At 39.3% G+C, this 15,752-nt stretch overlaps 1 protein-coding gene across 2 annotated transcripts in view; it reads right to left on the reverse strand.

Annotated features, from left to right (window-relative positions):
• Positions 1 to 8,804, reverse strand: part of efr3a (EFR3 homolog A (S. cerevisiae)) — a 127,610-nt gene extending 118,806 nt beyond the window's left edge. Inside the window, exons 1-2 of one of the 2 annotated variants that reach the window (XM_074649979.1) lie at positions 8,546 to 8,804; positions 8,205 to 8,351 (exon numbers count right to left, since the gene is read on the reverse strand). In XM_074649979.1, coding sequence (XP_074506080.1) covers positions 8,205 to 8,214 — 10 coding nt within the window. In that variant the 5' untranslated portion in view covers positions 8,215 to 8,351; positions 8,546 to 8,804. Of the gene's footprint in view, positions 1 to 8,204; positions 8,355 to 8,545 lie in introns of both variants that reach the window. The other variant, XM_074649978.1, reaches the window with a different exon arrangement.
• Positions 8,805 to 15,752: the final 6,948 nt, after the last annotated feature.

The following is a 15,752-nucleotide window of genomic DNA, read 5'->3' on the forward strand; positions in this document are numbered from 1 at the left end:
ATCCAGCAACCCAAAAATCAAAGAATAAAGACAATAACTGCTGCAGCTCCTCCAGACCAACAGAGGTTTCCCGTGTCTTGTGAAGTGACGGAGCTCTGCACAGAGAAACGTTGTAGTCTCGTTACCGACCAGGTGCCGGTGTCTCCTCTGCTCTCTCCGGCTGCTGGCGGAGAGAGCAGGAAGACTCGCTGCAGAGCCCCGCTGCCTCAGCCTGCACTGAGACAGGAAAAGCCAACACTAGGATCAGATCTAAATCATGTTCATGGAGAGACCTTCATCTGGTCAGCTAACATTACTGCCAAGCAGCTGAAATATAGAGTGATATTGTGGTTTTAGCTGACGTGTGTCGCCTCACTGTTTTGAGTGATGCTCGTTCAGGTATATTTAGAGCGAGCAAGCGCGAGCCCGATGCTGACTTTCATTGATTTCACGGCCACAGGTGTCGCTGTTGACAAGCATTTCTGAAAGTTACAAATAGTCCCTTTAACTAATGGGCACCCCGGACTTCTAACCGTGGAAGTCTGTGACTGTTAGTCTGTAAATAGTTTTAATTATTTCTTTTGCTCACATTTGCTAGTGATTATCTTAACTGCATATTATTACAGTGATGAAATAAATCCATGTCTAAACCGTTTTAAGTTAAGTACTTAAGTAAAAATAATGATGATTACTATTATTATTATTATTAGCCTAATGACATAACACAACAGTGACGTGGAAATTAGACCGATTTTAAAATGTGCTGCTATTATCATTATTCTAATGGGCTTTCCGTGTCTCTTTCTCAGGATGAGACGAAGCAGTGTGGAAGAAACACGGCACTGTATTCCTTAGTTTTACTTGAATTTAACGAGCTCTGGCTTTAATTTGATTTTTGGAGAGATTTGATGTTGGACTGGGCTATTTTTTTGTTGTGAAATAATGCCCCGCAGTGCGTATTTTATTCTTGTTTTATGTATATGTCTTATCAGAGAAGATGTATTGAAATAATAATGAGACAAGTTTTGATATTTATTTTTGGTAAATTAATTGAATCATACAAAAAAAAAAATATATATATATATTGAATAATCGATGATTTAGTCGTTAGATTAATCGACTAATCGAAAAAATAACCGTTAGATTAAATTGATAAAAATAATAGTCGTTAGGTTGGGGCCAACAGTGTGTCAGGAAATGACTCAAATAAATATGAAATATCATAGAAATGCCAAAATACACTGGAGGGGGGGGCTTTAACTTGGACCAGCGACAGCACAAAGATCACAGTGGGTTCAGACCATCTGCATGAATTTGTCACACTGCCCCATTCTGTCACATCGGCTCCATCAGGGATCGATGTTGAAGGTGTCACATTACCGCTAATGTAATCAGCAGTTTACCACCGGGAGTAATTACAGAGCAGACACGAGGCCCGCTGGGCTGCCGAGTCCTTGAAGCTGCAGACGCCGCCTGCGGCGAAAACGCCAGCATCCAGACAGCATCAGTAGTCTGAAACACCACCACCACCACCACCACCACCTCCACCTCCTCGTCCTCCTCAACCTCCTGCACCAAAACATAACAAGCCGTCTCGGGCCACAGATTTCTCATCGTCTCAGCAGCCAAGTGGGTTTTTAGGAGAGAATCGTTCTCCAGTAAACAGCAGCTGGTTACCTGCCAGAGCAGCTGCTGGAGCTGGAGGAGAAGAAAGGCGAGGGCGCCCAAAGTCCAACTTTCCCGAAATAGAAGCCAGACATGACAGCTTTTTGAAGCCTGGTATCTCTTTTATTTACGCTGCGCTCCACTAGGCGTGTGTTCAAGATTAAAAGAGGGTAAAGCGAGGACAGAGGAATGGCGAGGAAAAAGAGGAAGGATGGAGGCGGCGGCTGAGTGAATCACAGGATTTAGAAGATGTTTGATCGTCATAATGCGTCTTATGTTGCATTGTATTAAAAGAGGATGTGTAATGCAGCAGCCATATCCACAGCCGACAGAGCCACAGAGAATGCAACACAATGGGGGGGGGGGGTGTTGAATTAATGAAAAAGATGAGAAATTAAAACTAAACCTCCACACCAGACAGACAACTAAAGTCCCGTCAGATGGGAATCCCTGAGACGGAAGCTCAACACTTCAAATCACCGTAGCAGGACGGTCCGCGTACTGTTGCAAAGAACGTAGCAGGCTACTTCTAGGCTTGCCGCGGTAGTCGGTGTTACGCGGTGGTCGGGCACACCGCGGGCAATAAGTAGAAATAAAACCCGCTTAATTCATTTTGGCGTATCAGCGCCGTGTTATGGTAAACGGACTTGCATTTATACAGCGCTTTTCTAGTCTTCCGACCACTCAAAGCGCTTTACACTACATGTCAGTATTCACCCATTCACACACACATTCATACACTGATGGCAGAGGCTGCTATCGTGCCAACTTTGCCCATCAGGATTTAATCTAAATACTCATTCACACACCGATGGCTATGCCTTCGGGAGCAATTTGGGGTTAAGTGTTTTGCTCAAGGACACATCGACATGTGACCCAGAGCAGCCGGGGATCGAACCATCAACCTTCCGATTGGTGGACAACCTGCTCTACCCTCTGAGCCACGCATAGTCGGACGACGGGCACTACAAACTGAAAGTGAAAGTCTCAGATTTCACACACGGGACGAGAGAGAGTTGACAGACAAGACGATGGCGGAGGATTTGGTGTCGAAGCGAAAATAAGAAAGCGCCTAATTGGCAATATTTCAGATTTGAACCCAGTGATATAAGAGAACCATAATGAGGCGATGGCCGTGAGGAGGACAGAGCGGTAACAGCGGCGCCGGGTGGGAAACCTGCAGCCCCGCCGTTAAAGATCAAAGTAAGCGCGCTACACATTATGACCGCCATCTTTTCTTGTAAAAATGTCCGGTGTAATCGGTGACACCGGTTGTGTGTCACAAGTTTATTAACTGGTCGGAAAATGTCCTCACTGTAACATCCCTAAGCCACTTCCCTATAAACCAACTTGTGGCAAGTCGCAGACTCACCGGGGACTCACTCACGATGCCGCCGTGACGATGCCAGTATCTCGTTAGTTGACCAGCAGATTAAATTGTCAACGGCTAAAATGTCCGTTGGGAAATATGCAAATAAATAAATTCATGAATAACACAACCTTCGTTCAGCTTCACCATCTCTACTCATGCTACGACTTGACCAAGTCGACCGTCACCACATCATCGTTGCAGAGAGTGATATTTAGTCCAGTGCCGTCTTCAGATAATATGGGAGGAAAAAGACATTACTAACTACTGACGGAATATATGAGACCTACAACAGTAACTTATATCATGTGAGGCAGCTGGTTCGACCCGCCGGCTGTGTGTATGTTAAGGATTAAATAAAAGGTCAGTAGTTGCACTTGCAGGATCTGCAGAATGTCAGCAGCTGCTCCAACACAAAGAATGTTCAACGGAACATGTTGGACATGAAAATATAAAAAGGAAGTTTCCCTGGACGAGGAGATCCCGATGCAGTTAGTTAGTTATGAGTTTATTTGGAAAACTTAGAGTTAGAGCTAATAGGGACACATTGAGGAAAAAAAGAAAATCTGTTTCTTTTTTCTTTTTAATTTTGGGAATAATGGCATAATATTACGAGAAAAAAGTTGTAATATTATGAGAGAAATGGATGGAAATTGTCTCTTTTGTGGAGGAGGAAATTACTTTTTTCCTCATAAAGTTATGACTTTATTCTTGTAATGTTACGACTTTTTTCCTCGTAGTGTTACGACTTTATTCTCGTAATATTACGACTTTATTCTCGTAATGTTACGACTTTTTGTTCTTGTAATATTACGACTTTATTCTTGAAATCTCCGATTTTTCCCCCTCAATGTGGCCCTAATACTCCATCCTACAGCCCAATACCATGACGCTCTTTATACTATGAATAATTATGATTTAATAAAAAAATATTTCCCCACATATGATTTTATACAGTGTATGTTTTGTCTTTACTTCCCTGTCAATTTTTTTTTTTTTTATTGAAGCTTTTCAGTTTAGAATAAGTCAAACTAGATGATTTCAACCTCTGCCGAGCTGAAATCCATCTGATGCAGAGAACAAGTGGAAACACAGGGCAGAGGAAGCGTTTTGGTGTGTTCAGCCTTTACGGACTACACTGTGTACAGTATGTGCACGGCTGTGTGTACGTTAAGGTTAAACAAAAGGTCAGTCAAGGTGCAGCACATGCAGAATGTCAACAGCTGCTCCAAGGCAATTAATATTCAACGAGTTTAAAATACAAACCGCTCCAAAGAAATGCCCCACGAGTCGGCTAGCTGTTGCAGAGAGCAGGTGAATTAAAAAGAAATGTGTCATGGTGAGTCACATGAAATATAAAACAACACAAAACGACCAAGTATTTAAAAGATAAATGATTCACAAACAGCCTCCTGAACACACACACACACACACTCAACAGGTGACTGCAACGTGACAATGAACCCGTATCTGGTTGAACGCTTCTGTCAGTATCTACAGACACCGTATGCAGATGTGTTCACACCTGGATTTGCTTCCCTCTTAAAATGATTAACGAGCTGAGACACAATTTCAGTCTCAAATCGATCCTCCCACACATCCAGTCTGAGTTGAACTTTGACCTGTGAATGCATCACAAGACTCTCCAAAGTCCAACTGCAATGCATTAATGCAACCTGCTATTTTTAATTAACCTCTTTAAAGCTAGAGTGAAGATACTGGTATCATAGGAAACTAGAAAACCTGATGAATTCATCCGTACCAACCATGTCATACTAGCTAAATAACGCTCCAAATTTGAGCTAAATTTTGGCGAGGAAAAACTGTCATGTCCATTTTCAAAGGGGTCCCTTGACCTCTGACCTCCAGATCAGTGAATGTAAATGGGTTCTATGGGTACCCACGAGTCTCCCCTTTACAGACATGCCCACTTTATGATCATCACATGCAGTTTGGGTCAAGTCATAGTCAAGTCAGCACACTGACACACTGACAGCTGTTGTTGCCTGTTGGGCTGCAGTTTGCCATGTTATGATTTGAGCATATTGTTTTTATGCTAAATCAAGGTCAAGGGTCAGGGGAAACTTTATTATCCCCTAGGGGCAATTTGTTGCACAGTCAGCAGAAACCACACAGCCATCAAACAAACACAATAAATAGCCTATTCAGGGCAACAAATACAAAAGCTTACAACATTACAGGGCATTGTTTAGGAAGCCAATGGCAGTCGGAACAAAAGCATTTCTGAGCCTGTTGGTCCTACATTTAGGCAAACTGTATCTGCAGCCTGACGGGAGCAACCTGAACTCAGTGGACAGGGGACGGCTAGGATCAGCTAGGATCAGCTGAGCCTTCTCCGAGGTCCTGCTTTGGAACAGAGGAGTCAAGTCATTCAGGGTGTTGCCTGCATATTGCTGCCCACTTTGACTATACCCTGCAACCTGTTCCTGTTTTTGAGGGTGAGCAACCCTCAACGTCAAGACAGACTCGATAAAACAAAAATAAAACACTTTCATAAAAGTGTTGTCCACCTTAAAACTACAAAGTTTACGGTAAAAATACATGCACTGATGAGTTCCTTTACATCCAGCATCCACCTGAGGCTCTGAGGTTAGCCTGTCAACCAGCACCGTGCTGAGGTGTTCGTACTGCTGCACCACCTCAACAGCTCCATCATTAAGCCTTACAGGTGAGAAGACCGGAGGATTCTTCCGGAAATCTGCCATCATCTCTTTTCTTATGGACACATTCATATTTAAAAAGGACGTCCTACACCAGTCAGTGAATTCTGACACTACCGGGCCATGATCAGGGTCGTCATTACTGAGGAGAGACACGATCAACGAATCATCAGCGAACTTAAGAACATGACGCCTCGAGTGCTGAGTTTGGCACACATCTGTATATAAAACAAATAAAAGAGGCGAGAGGAAACACCCCTGCGGCGAAAAGAACATTGGATAAAACATTGTTAACTCTCACACGTTGCGACCTCTCAGATAAAAAAGTGCATCAGCCGGGATATAAGGGCAGGATCAATACTGTGGATGCTCTTCAGCCTTTCTGCTAAAATATGTGGTTGAATACGATTAAAAGCTGAGGAGACATCAATGAAAAGAAGGCATATAAAAGTCTTAGCACCCTCAAGATGTGACAGAATCATATGAAGTAGGGTGCTTGTGGCATCATCAACCCCCCTGACAGACCTAAAGGCAAATTGAAATGGATCCAGGTTTGCCTGCACAATGTTCAAAACTCACCCCTCAAGATTTTCTCAAATGTTTTCATCACCAGAGATGTGAGTGCTACAGGTCTGTAATCATTTAGTGACTTTGGAGAATTATTTTTTGGCACAGGAGAGACTTTTTTTTCATAGACTTATGAATTCATTCTCATAATATAAAAAAACAATTCTCGTAAATTTATGACTTTTTTCTCATATTACGATTTTTTTCTCTGAAACTTGTGACTTTATTCTCATAAGATTAAAAAAAATGTTTTCGTAAACTTATGACTTTATTCTCATAATATTATGACTTTTTTCCTGTAAATTTATGACTTTATTCTCATAATATTATTACTTTTTTCCTGTAAAGTTATGACTTTAATCTCATACTATTATGACTTTTTTTTCATAAATTTATGACTTTATTCTCATAATATTATTACTTTTTTCCTGTAAAGTTATGACTTTAATCTCATACTATTATGACTTTTTTCCTGTAAATTTATGATTTTATTCTCATAATATTATTACTATTTTCCTGTAAAGTTATGACTTTAATCTCATACTATTATGACTTTTTTTTCATAAATTTATGACTTTATTCTCATAATATGACTTTTTTCCTGTAAATTTATGATTTTATTCTCATAATATTATTACTTTTTTCCTGTAAATTTATGACTTTATTCTCATAATATGACTTTTTTCCTGTAAACTTATGACTTTATTCTCATAATATTATGACTTTTTTCCTGTAAATTTATGACTTTATTCTCATAATATTATTACTTTTTTCCTGTAAAGTTATGACTTTAATCTCATACTATTATGACTTTTTTTTCATAAATTTATGACTTTATTCTCATATTATTACTTTTTTCCTGTAAAGTTATGATTTTATTCTCATAATATTATTACTATTTTCCTGTAAAGTTATGACTTTAATCTCATACTATGACTTTTTTTTCATAAACTTATTACTTTATTCTCATATTATTACTTTTTTCCTGTAAAGTTATGATTTTATTCTCATAATATTATTACTTTTTTCCTGTAAAGTTATGACTTTAATCTCATACTATTATGACTTTTTTCCTGTAAATTTATGATTTTATTCTCATAATATTATTACTATTTTCCTGTAAAGTTATGACTTTAATCTCATACTATTATGACTTTTTTTTCATAAATTTATGACTTTATTCTCATAATATGACTTTTTTCCTGTAAATTTATGATTTTATTCTCATAATATTATTACTTTTTTCCTGTAAATTTATGACTTTATTCTCATAATATGACTTTTTTCCTGTAAACTTATGACTTTATTCTCATAATATTATGACTTTTTTCCTGTAAATTTATGACTTTATTCTCATAATATTATTACTTTTTTCCTGTAAAGTTATGACTTTAATCTCATACTATTATGACTTTTTTTTCATAAATTTATGACTTTATTCTCATATTATTACTTTTTTCCTGTAAAGTTATGATTTTATTCTCATAATATTATTACTATTTTCCTGTAAAGTTATGACTTTAATCTCATACTATGACTTTTTTTTCATAAACTTATTACTTTATTCTCATAATAGAGATTTTTTTCTCTTGAACTTATGACTTTATTTTCATAATAATACAACTTTTTTCTCGTAAATTTATGACTTTATTCTCATAATATTAAAAAAATAAATTCTTGTAAATGTATGACTTTATTCTCATAAAGGCTGCACCCCTCGAGTCTCTCCTGATAATCAGCCCACACTGTGACATTGACCGCAACATGCACACTGAAATGCAGGCTAATATCTCCACACACAGAGAGAGAGAGAGAGAGGGAGGGAGGGAGAGAGAGAGAGAGAGAGAGAGAGAGAGAGAGGGAGAGAGGGAGGGAGAGAGAGAGAGAGAGAGAGGGAGGGAGAGAGAGAGAGAGAGAGAGAGAGGGAGGGAGAGAGAGCTTACCTGCTGGCATCCTGGTGCTAATGTAGCTCAGTTCCTCTCTGTGCTGAGCCCCGGCTGCTTAGTTATCCTGGGTTAGGTAGTTAGTTATCCTCCATGTAGCTGCTCCTCTCTGCCTCCTCTTCTTCACCTGACTCCCGTTTTAACAGCCTGCTGAGAGTCACAACACAGACACAGACATTACAGCTCACTGACGGTCTGTAGGTCTGTCTGTCTGTAAACACACAGACCGGTGGAGCTAACTGACGAAGCTAATCAGTGAGGAGGTCCAGACACTCAGACAGACAGACAGACAGAGAGACAGACAGAGAGACAGAGACATTAGAGAGAACCGGTGGACATACCTGCAGGTAAACAGCAGCAGGGCAGATGAACTCCTGCACGTTACTGCAGAGCTTCCTGCTTTACGGTGACAGGCACACAACACGGAAGTGTGCTGCTGAGGAAGAGGAGGAGAATGAGGAGGAAGAGGAAGAGGATGAGGAGGAGAAAGAGGAGGAGGAGGGGGAAGAAGAGGAGGAGGAGAAAGAGGAGGAGGAGGAAGAAGAGGAAGAGGAGCAGCTCCCTAAACTCCCGAAACACTCAGAGACCGTGAAGGAGCCGCGACACAGCTAATAATAGCAGCACGAGGTTAGGTGTGCTGCTCTATGACGGAGGATTAGGACCACACACACACACACACGCACACGCACGCGCACACACACACACACACACACACACACACACACACACACACACACAGGGGATAACACATCTGATTTACAGAATTAAGTTTAATATTATGAGAATAAAGTCATAAATTTACAAGAAAAAAAGTAATAATATGAGAATTAAGTTTAATATTATGAGAATAAAGTCATAAATTTATTAGAAAAAAATCTTAATATGAGAATAAAGTCATAAGTTTACAAAAATAAAGTTGTAATGTTATGATAATAAAGTCATACATTTATTAGAAAAAAAGTCGTAATATTCTGAGATTAAATACATAAGTTTTCTTGAAATAGTATGACATTACTCTCATAATATTACGACTTTGTTCTCATAATATTACGACTTTGTTCTCATAATATTACGACTTTATTCGCATAATATTATGAAATGCAGCTCAGCACTGTGCCAAGTTGTTCCAGTCATTAATAATAAATAAAAATTAATTAATTAATAAATCAATTAAAATATTTTGTTCTAGTGTATCAGGGTTTAGAACATGATGATGAAGTATATGATGGTCATCCTCATGCTCTATTATGTCTCATAAGTTGTTGCAGTAATTTTGGAGTTGATGCCAGTTACACAGGTTTGGTGCTAAATTTAACCATTTTTTACCACTGCAGAATTGATAAAAATGATCAATAATCCCTCCAAAATACCACATTAAGACACCAAGACCTTGAGGAACACCATAGAAGAAGACATGCTGTGATTTGGGATCAAAAACTTTTGACATTTTGGAGATTTCTGCAAGAATTGCATTTTTTTCGGCGATTGGGTGTCGAGCACTTGTTTTGTAAACTGCTCAGAAACCTCTTTATTGATCAATCTAGCTAGGAAAGCCATCCATCCTCTGAATGCTCTAGGTCTCTAGTCTGATCCATCCATCCTCTGAATGCTCTAGGTCTCTAGTTTGATCCATCCATCCTCTGAATGCTCTAGGTCTCTAGTTTGATCCATCCATCCTCTGAATGCTCTAGGTCTCTAGTCTGATCCATCCATCCTCTGAATGCTCTAGGTCTCTAGTCTGATCCATCCATCCTCTGAATGCTCTAGGTCTCTAGTTTGATCCATCCATCCTCTGAATGCTCTAGGTCTCTAGTTTGATCCATCCATCCTCTGAATGCTCTAGGTCTCTAGTTTGATCCATCCATCCTCTGAATGCTCTAGGTCTCTAGTTTGTGGCTGTAAAGTTTCATGAGGATGTGATTATCCTAGAGGTCACCACAAGGTCATTTTATACAGTGAGGTCAATGAAATGTCTCCTATGGGGACTAACATCATCACACATGAATACAGTTGGGCTCATTGGATCCACTCAGCTTTACAGTGAGACACAATGTGTGTAATTCAAGACTGTTTAGGGACCCCAGTATGCAGAAATGTTACACACTGTTCCTTTAATCTTGTTAGAGCTGCTGGATTGTCTATCACACACATGCACATAATGAAACAAGCAACAGCAACATCACTAATGATGGCACAAGAGAATAATGTTGTCATTAAAATCACCAATGAGACCAAAAGAACTAAAAAAGTCTCTCAGAGCTGGTGACTGAATGTGTGTGAAAGTGTGCCGGTTGTGCTTTTTTAAGCTCTTAAGGACCTTTGCTTCGCCGTCCAACAGACTTAGAGGTGATTAAAGGCTTTGGACCCACAGATGGCATACCAAGCGTCCGCTGAAGTCAAATGACTGACAGCATGCCAGCGGCACTCCTGCCTGTCAACAATGAAATAAATAAATAATAAATAAAAAAGAGAAGATCCTGTTTGTGTAATTACTCTAATGCAGCGCCGTCCACATGTTGTTACTGTACAGTAGTGAGGCTTAAGATAAAGCTTACTGAGCAAAACATCAACAGATTTATCAGCCAGACATCAGTGAGCAACACTAAGTATTATTATTTAACCAGGGAGGTGTCTTACTAACGGGGTGTATTTACAGTTGAACAGGATGTAGGGGGCAGGACCTAAAACAGGGACGGACCGCTCAAGATTTAAACCAATGGGATATCAGATAGGGAGAGGCACTACAGGTGAATAGGATAAAAACATTTAACTAACAGATATCACCATGAAACTTCCCCAGTTGATTATTTACATCAAGAAAATAATTTTTTGTTTAAAAAGTTTTCTGAAAATGTTATATTTAAATATGCAAATGAGGCATTATCTTATGAAATATGTGCTAATTTTCATACATTTGCAGAACAGAAATCTGAACATTGGATAAATTATTCTTTAATTTTGTTGACATATTAGAGTCAAAGGTTTTTACAGAGAGAATGTTGGATAACTTTTCTTTATCACTCCATAAATCAGAAAATAATGTCAACAGACATTAAAAATCCATTTCTGCCATGTTTTTAGGAATAAAATGTTGCATAAATCAGGCTATGATTCATATATGAACAAACCCCTCTGTAAACACCTTCAGAATATAGAGAGGAATGAAACTGGAGAGTTTGGTGGATGTAAGTGCTGCTGAAGTGGAGATTTATGACTCAGAGTCTGAGAAAAAACGTCCTTTTAAATATATGGATTGATAAATTTCATACATTTTGAAGACACTACACGTGAATAGGGTAAAATATGTAACTAATAGATATCACCATGAAACTTCCCCAGTTGATTACTGACATTAAGACAATTATTTTTTGTATTACAAGTTTTCTGAAAATGTTATATTTAAATATGGAAATGAGACATTATCTTATGAAATATGTGCTAATTTTCATACATTTCCAGAACAGAAATCTGAACATTGGATAAATTCTTGTTTCATTTTATTGACATGTTAGAGTCAAAGTTTTTTACAGAGAGGACTTATGTTATCTCTTTTTATCACTCCATAAATCAGAAAATAAAGTCAACAGCCATAAAAAAAATCCAGTTTCTTAATGTTTGTAGGAATAAAATGTTGTTTAAATCAGGATATGAATGATATATGAACAAACCCCTCCGTAGAAACCTTGAGAATATAGAGACTGGAAAGTTTGGTGGATGTAAGTGATACTGAAGTGGAGATTTCTGGCTTTTAAACGGCCTTTTAAAGATATGGATTGAAAAATTTCAAACATTTTCGAGACACTAAATGTGAATAGGATAAAAACATTTAACAGTGAGATTCTTGTGACTCACTGAGAGAAGATGTTTAATGATGTTTCAGTTCCAGGAGGCAGCGGTGTGCACTGATCCTGATAGAATATCGACAAGTGTAATCAGCAAACAGGTGAAGTCAATGAAACGCTGAAGCAGTCACAGTTTTCTCATTAGCGGGAAGACGGCTGCTGATTGTCTGCTTTGGTGCAGTAAATCAAAACCAGTTTACTTGTTGATGAGTGGATTCTACGAACAGACAGACTCTGGATCAGTACGAACATTTCCTGTATTTACGGATCAAAGCCGTCAACAGTCTGGAGCAGAAAGCTTTATACTTTCAGCCACTAACGTTAGCTGGAGGGGAAACTGAGTGAGTGAAGTGTCCACAACAGCCTCCGGAAATTAAAGCTCTTGATGATTCATTTATACTCCTTTGGAGCTTTTCCTCCCTTAAATCAAAGAAGGGAATCCCCCCCAAAAAATACTTTGATGAAAATTTGCAGACTGATAAAAAGGAGTTATTTTCAACTAGAAAAATGCATTTCCTTCTGAAAATGCGTGGGAATGTTGACAGCTAAAATTTTAAAATTGCAAATCATTGCTGAAAATACGGAACTGAATTGTAAAACTGGCAGAGCTGAAAGCTGAACTGCATGAGGACCCAAAAAAAATCATAACTTTACGAGAAAAAAAGTCGTAATATTACGAGAATAAAGTCATAATATAACGAGAACTAAGTCATAACTTTACGAGAAAAAAGTCATAATATAACGAGAATTAAGTCAGAAGTTTACGATAAAAAAAGTCGTAATATAACGAGAATAAAGTCAAAACTTTACTAGAAAAAAAGACGTTATATTACGAGAATAAAGTCATAGCTTAACGAGAAAAAAAGTCATAATATTACGAGAATAGTCATAACTTTATAAGAAAAAATACTTTATATTACGAGAATAAAGTCATAACTTAACGAGAGAAAAAGTCGTAATATAACGAGAATAAAGTCATAACTTTACAAGAAAAAAAATTAATAACACGTAAAATTACTACTTTATAATATTCTGACTTTATTCTTGTAATATTATGAATTTATTCTCGAAATCTCAGATTTATTTTTAATACTCCGTCGTACCGTCGTACCATAGACCTACAACAATGATAAATAAAAATGAAAATATAAACAGAAAAACAGTTATTTAGACAGAAAGTAGTATTGAATAGTGATAAAGGTTTAATATTTCAAAAAGTAGCAATAGTAAAAACTAAAAAAATTCATAGCAGTAATGTCTTTTAAGAGCTGAATATTTTTGATATTTGAATTGTTTCTGTGGCTGAAAGTAGTATGCAGAAATAGTCCGGAAAACGTACAGAAGAAATAGATGAATAAACCTTAGAAGAACAATACTGGGAATGCTGGATCAGCACTGACCGGAGAAACACCAAAAGAAGGACTTTTCTACTGAACTGACTGTAAACTCCAGCTGCTGGAGCCTCAAACAAGCTGCAGATAAAGTTTGGACTGTGGAAACAGTGTGAACGTATTGAACCCTTTCCATAGTGATAGTGATAGCAGTATTTCCATTCACTTAAAAACAATTCATGAATCATATGTAATGGCTGCGCTGTCGAACGACGTCCGGCGTCTGCTGATGGGAGTGTCAGATGGCTCCGGGGAGACGATGACAATCGACCTGTTTTGTCATTTAAGTTCGAAGGCGTTTTGTTTCCAGCCACAAATAATCAATGGGAGAAGAAGAAATCAGCTGTGAGAAATGAAGAGATGTACGAGAGGATATCACGGCCACTGGAAGGACTCGGGGAGAAAATACTGTTCCTGGTGATGGGAGAGAGTCAGATACTGAAATATCCCTTAGAACGGAATCTTTAAGAGATTAGCTTTGATTATGCGGTGGCAACTCATTCTCACTTCCAACTCATCATATACCGCCGTTTGTTCAGCACTCTTCGGTATCGGAAACCGACGCACAGAGGCACCCTTTAGCAACAGTACTTGACGAACCGGGCTTTCAACTAACTCCAATGTAAACCCACCCGCGACGTTATTCAACGGTCGGAGCAACACAACCACTTAGGGTTAGGAAACGGTCGTGGCTGACGTTAACTTCACTGACTAACGACTCACGGGACTCAGTGGACTGCCAATACTAACGAGTCACGGGACCAACGACTCATATGACTCATGGAATTGACGATACTAACAAGTCACGTGACTAATGACTCACAGGACTAACGACACCAACGAGTCACGGGACAAACGACACCAATGAGTCACGTGCTAACAACTCACGGGATTCACAGTACTCACAGGACTAACGACAGCAACGAGTCACGTAACAAAAGTCTCATATGACTCATGGAATTGACGATACTAACGACTCACGCGACTGATGACACCAACGAGTCACGTGACTGATGACACCAACGAGTCACGTGACTAAAGACTCACGGCACTCACTGGACTGCCGATACTAACGAGTCACGTGACCAACGACTCATATGACTCTTGGAATTGACGATACTAACAATTCACGTGACTAACGACTCACGGGACAAATGACACCAACGAGTCACGTACTAACAGCTCACGGGACTCACAGGACTCACAACACCGACGAGTCACGTGACAAACGACTCATATGACTCATGGAATTGACTAACGACTCACGCGACTGATGACACCAACAAGTCACGTGACTAATGACTCACGGGACTGTCGACACCAACGAGTCACATAACTAACGAATGACATGACAAAATAAGTCAACGTTAATTTAGTTTCACACGGGACACGAACAGCGGTCTCCTGGTTGAAAGCCTTGTGTTTGTTTGACCCGTCCACCTCCCGCCCAGATTCTCACGCTCTTAATACTACGTCACTTGCTCTACGGGTGGGTTTACACTGGCGTTAGTTGGTTCGTCAAATACTGTCGCTAAAGGATGCGTTGGTTTCCGTTGCTGAGGGGCGCCGCCCAATCGGCGGTACATGACGAGTTAGTTGTCATTTCACGTACTTCTGCGAGATCAGACTGCATTCAACGGTGTGAGATGTGCAGCCTTTTGCTCTTATAAGCCTCAAAATTGTATTAAATAATCCACTCAGTGTGATAAAATGCTCAGTGAAAGAACATAAATCCGAGTGCAGGTAAGGGAAATAAATACCTCCTTTACACTATTGTGTCAGAGCGAGGACTCTATGAGCAGCTATTCACTCTTTTATTATAAAAAAACACTTTATATTATCCATACTTTGAAAGAACACTTTGCTGCACAAACAGTCAAAATCAACACACACGTTATTTGCTTTAGACGTCCTTCACATGAAAGGGGAATAGATTTTATAGCAAACACACACACACACATACAATGCAATCAATCTGTCTCTCACTTTATACATCTCTCTCCACACACACACACACACACGCACACACACACACACAAACGCACACACACACACACACACACAAGCAGTAAGAGGTGGAGGTGAAAAGTGCTGTCAAAGCCTCTCGGTTTGCACTTCAAAGGGTTGTGTGGGTGGAGGACGGACGCCCGAGGTGAGCTGCTGCAGAGTCATGAAAGGAGCGACTGATGGAGTTAACCTCCTCTGAAAACGTCGTCAGTGTCCGACAAACACCAGATCAACTCTGATGGATGTTTAACACCAAGCCTGGAGGAGGTGGGGGGGGGGTTGGATGGACAGGTCAACGGTCACCATTA

The sequence above is a fragment of the Sebastes fasciatus genome, chromosome 11, assembly GCF_043250625.1.
Source record: "Sebastes fasciatus isolate fSebFas1 chromosome 11, fSebFas1.pri, whole genome shotgun sequence".
NCBI lineage: Eukaryota > Metazoa > Chordata > Actinopteri > Perciformes > Sebastidae > Sebastes > Sebastes fasciatus.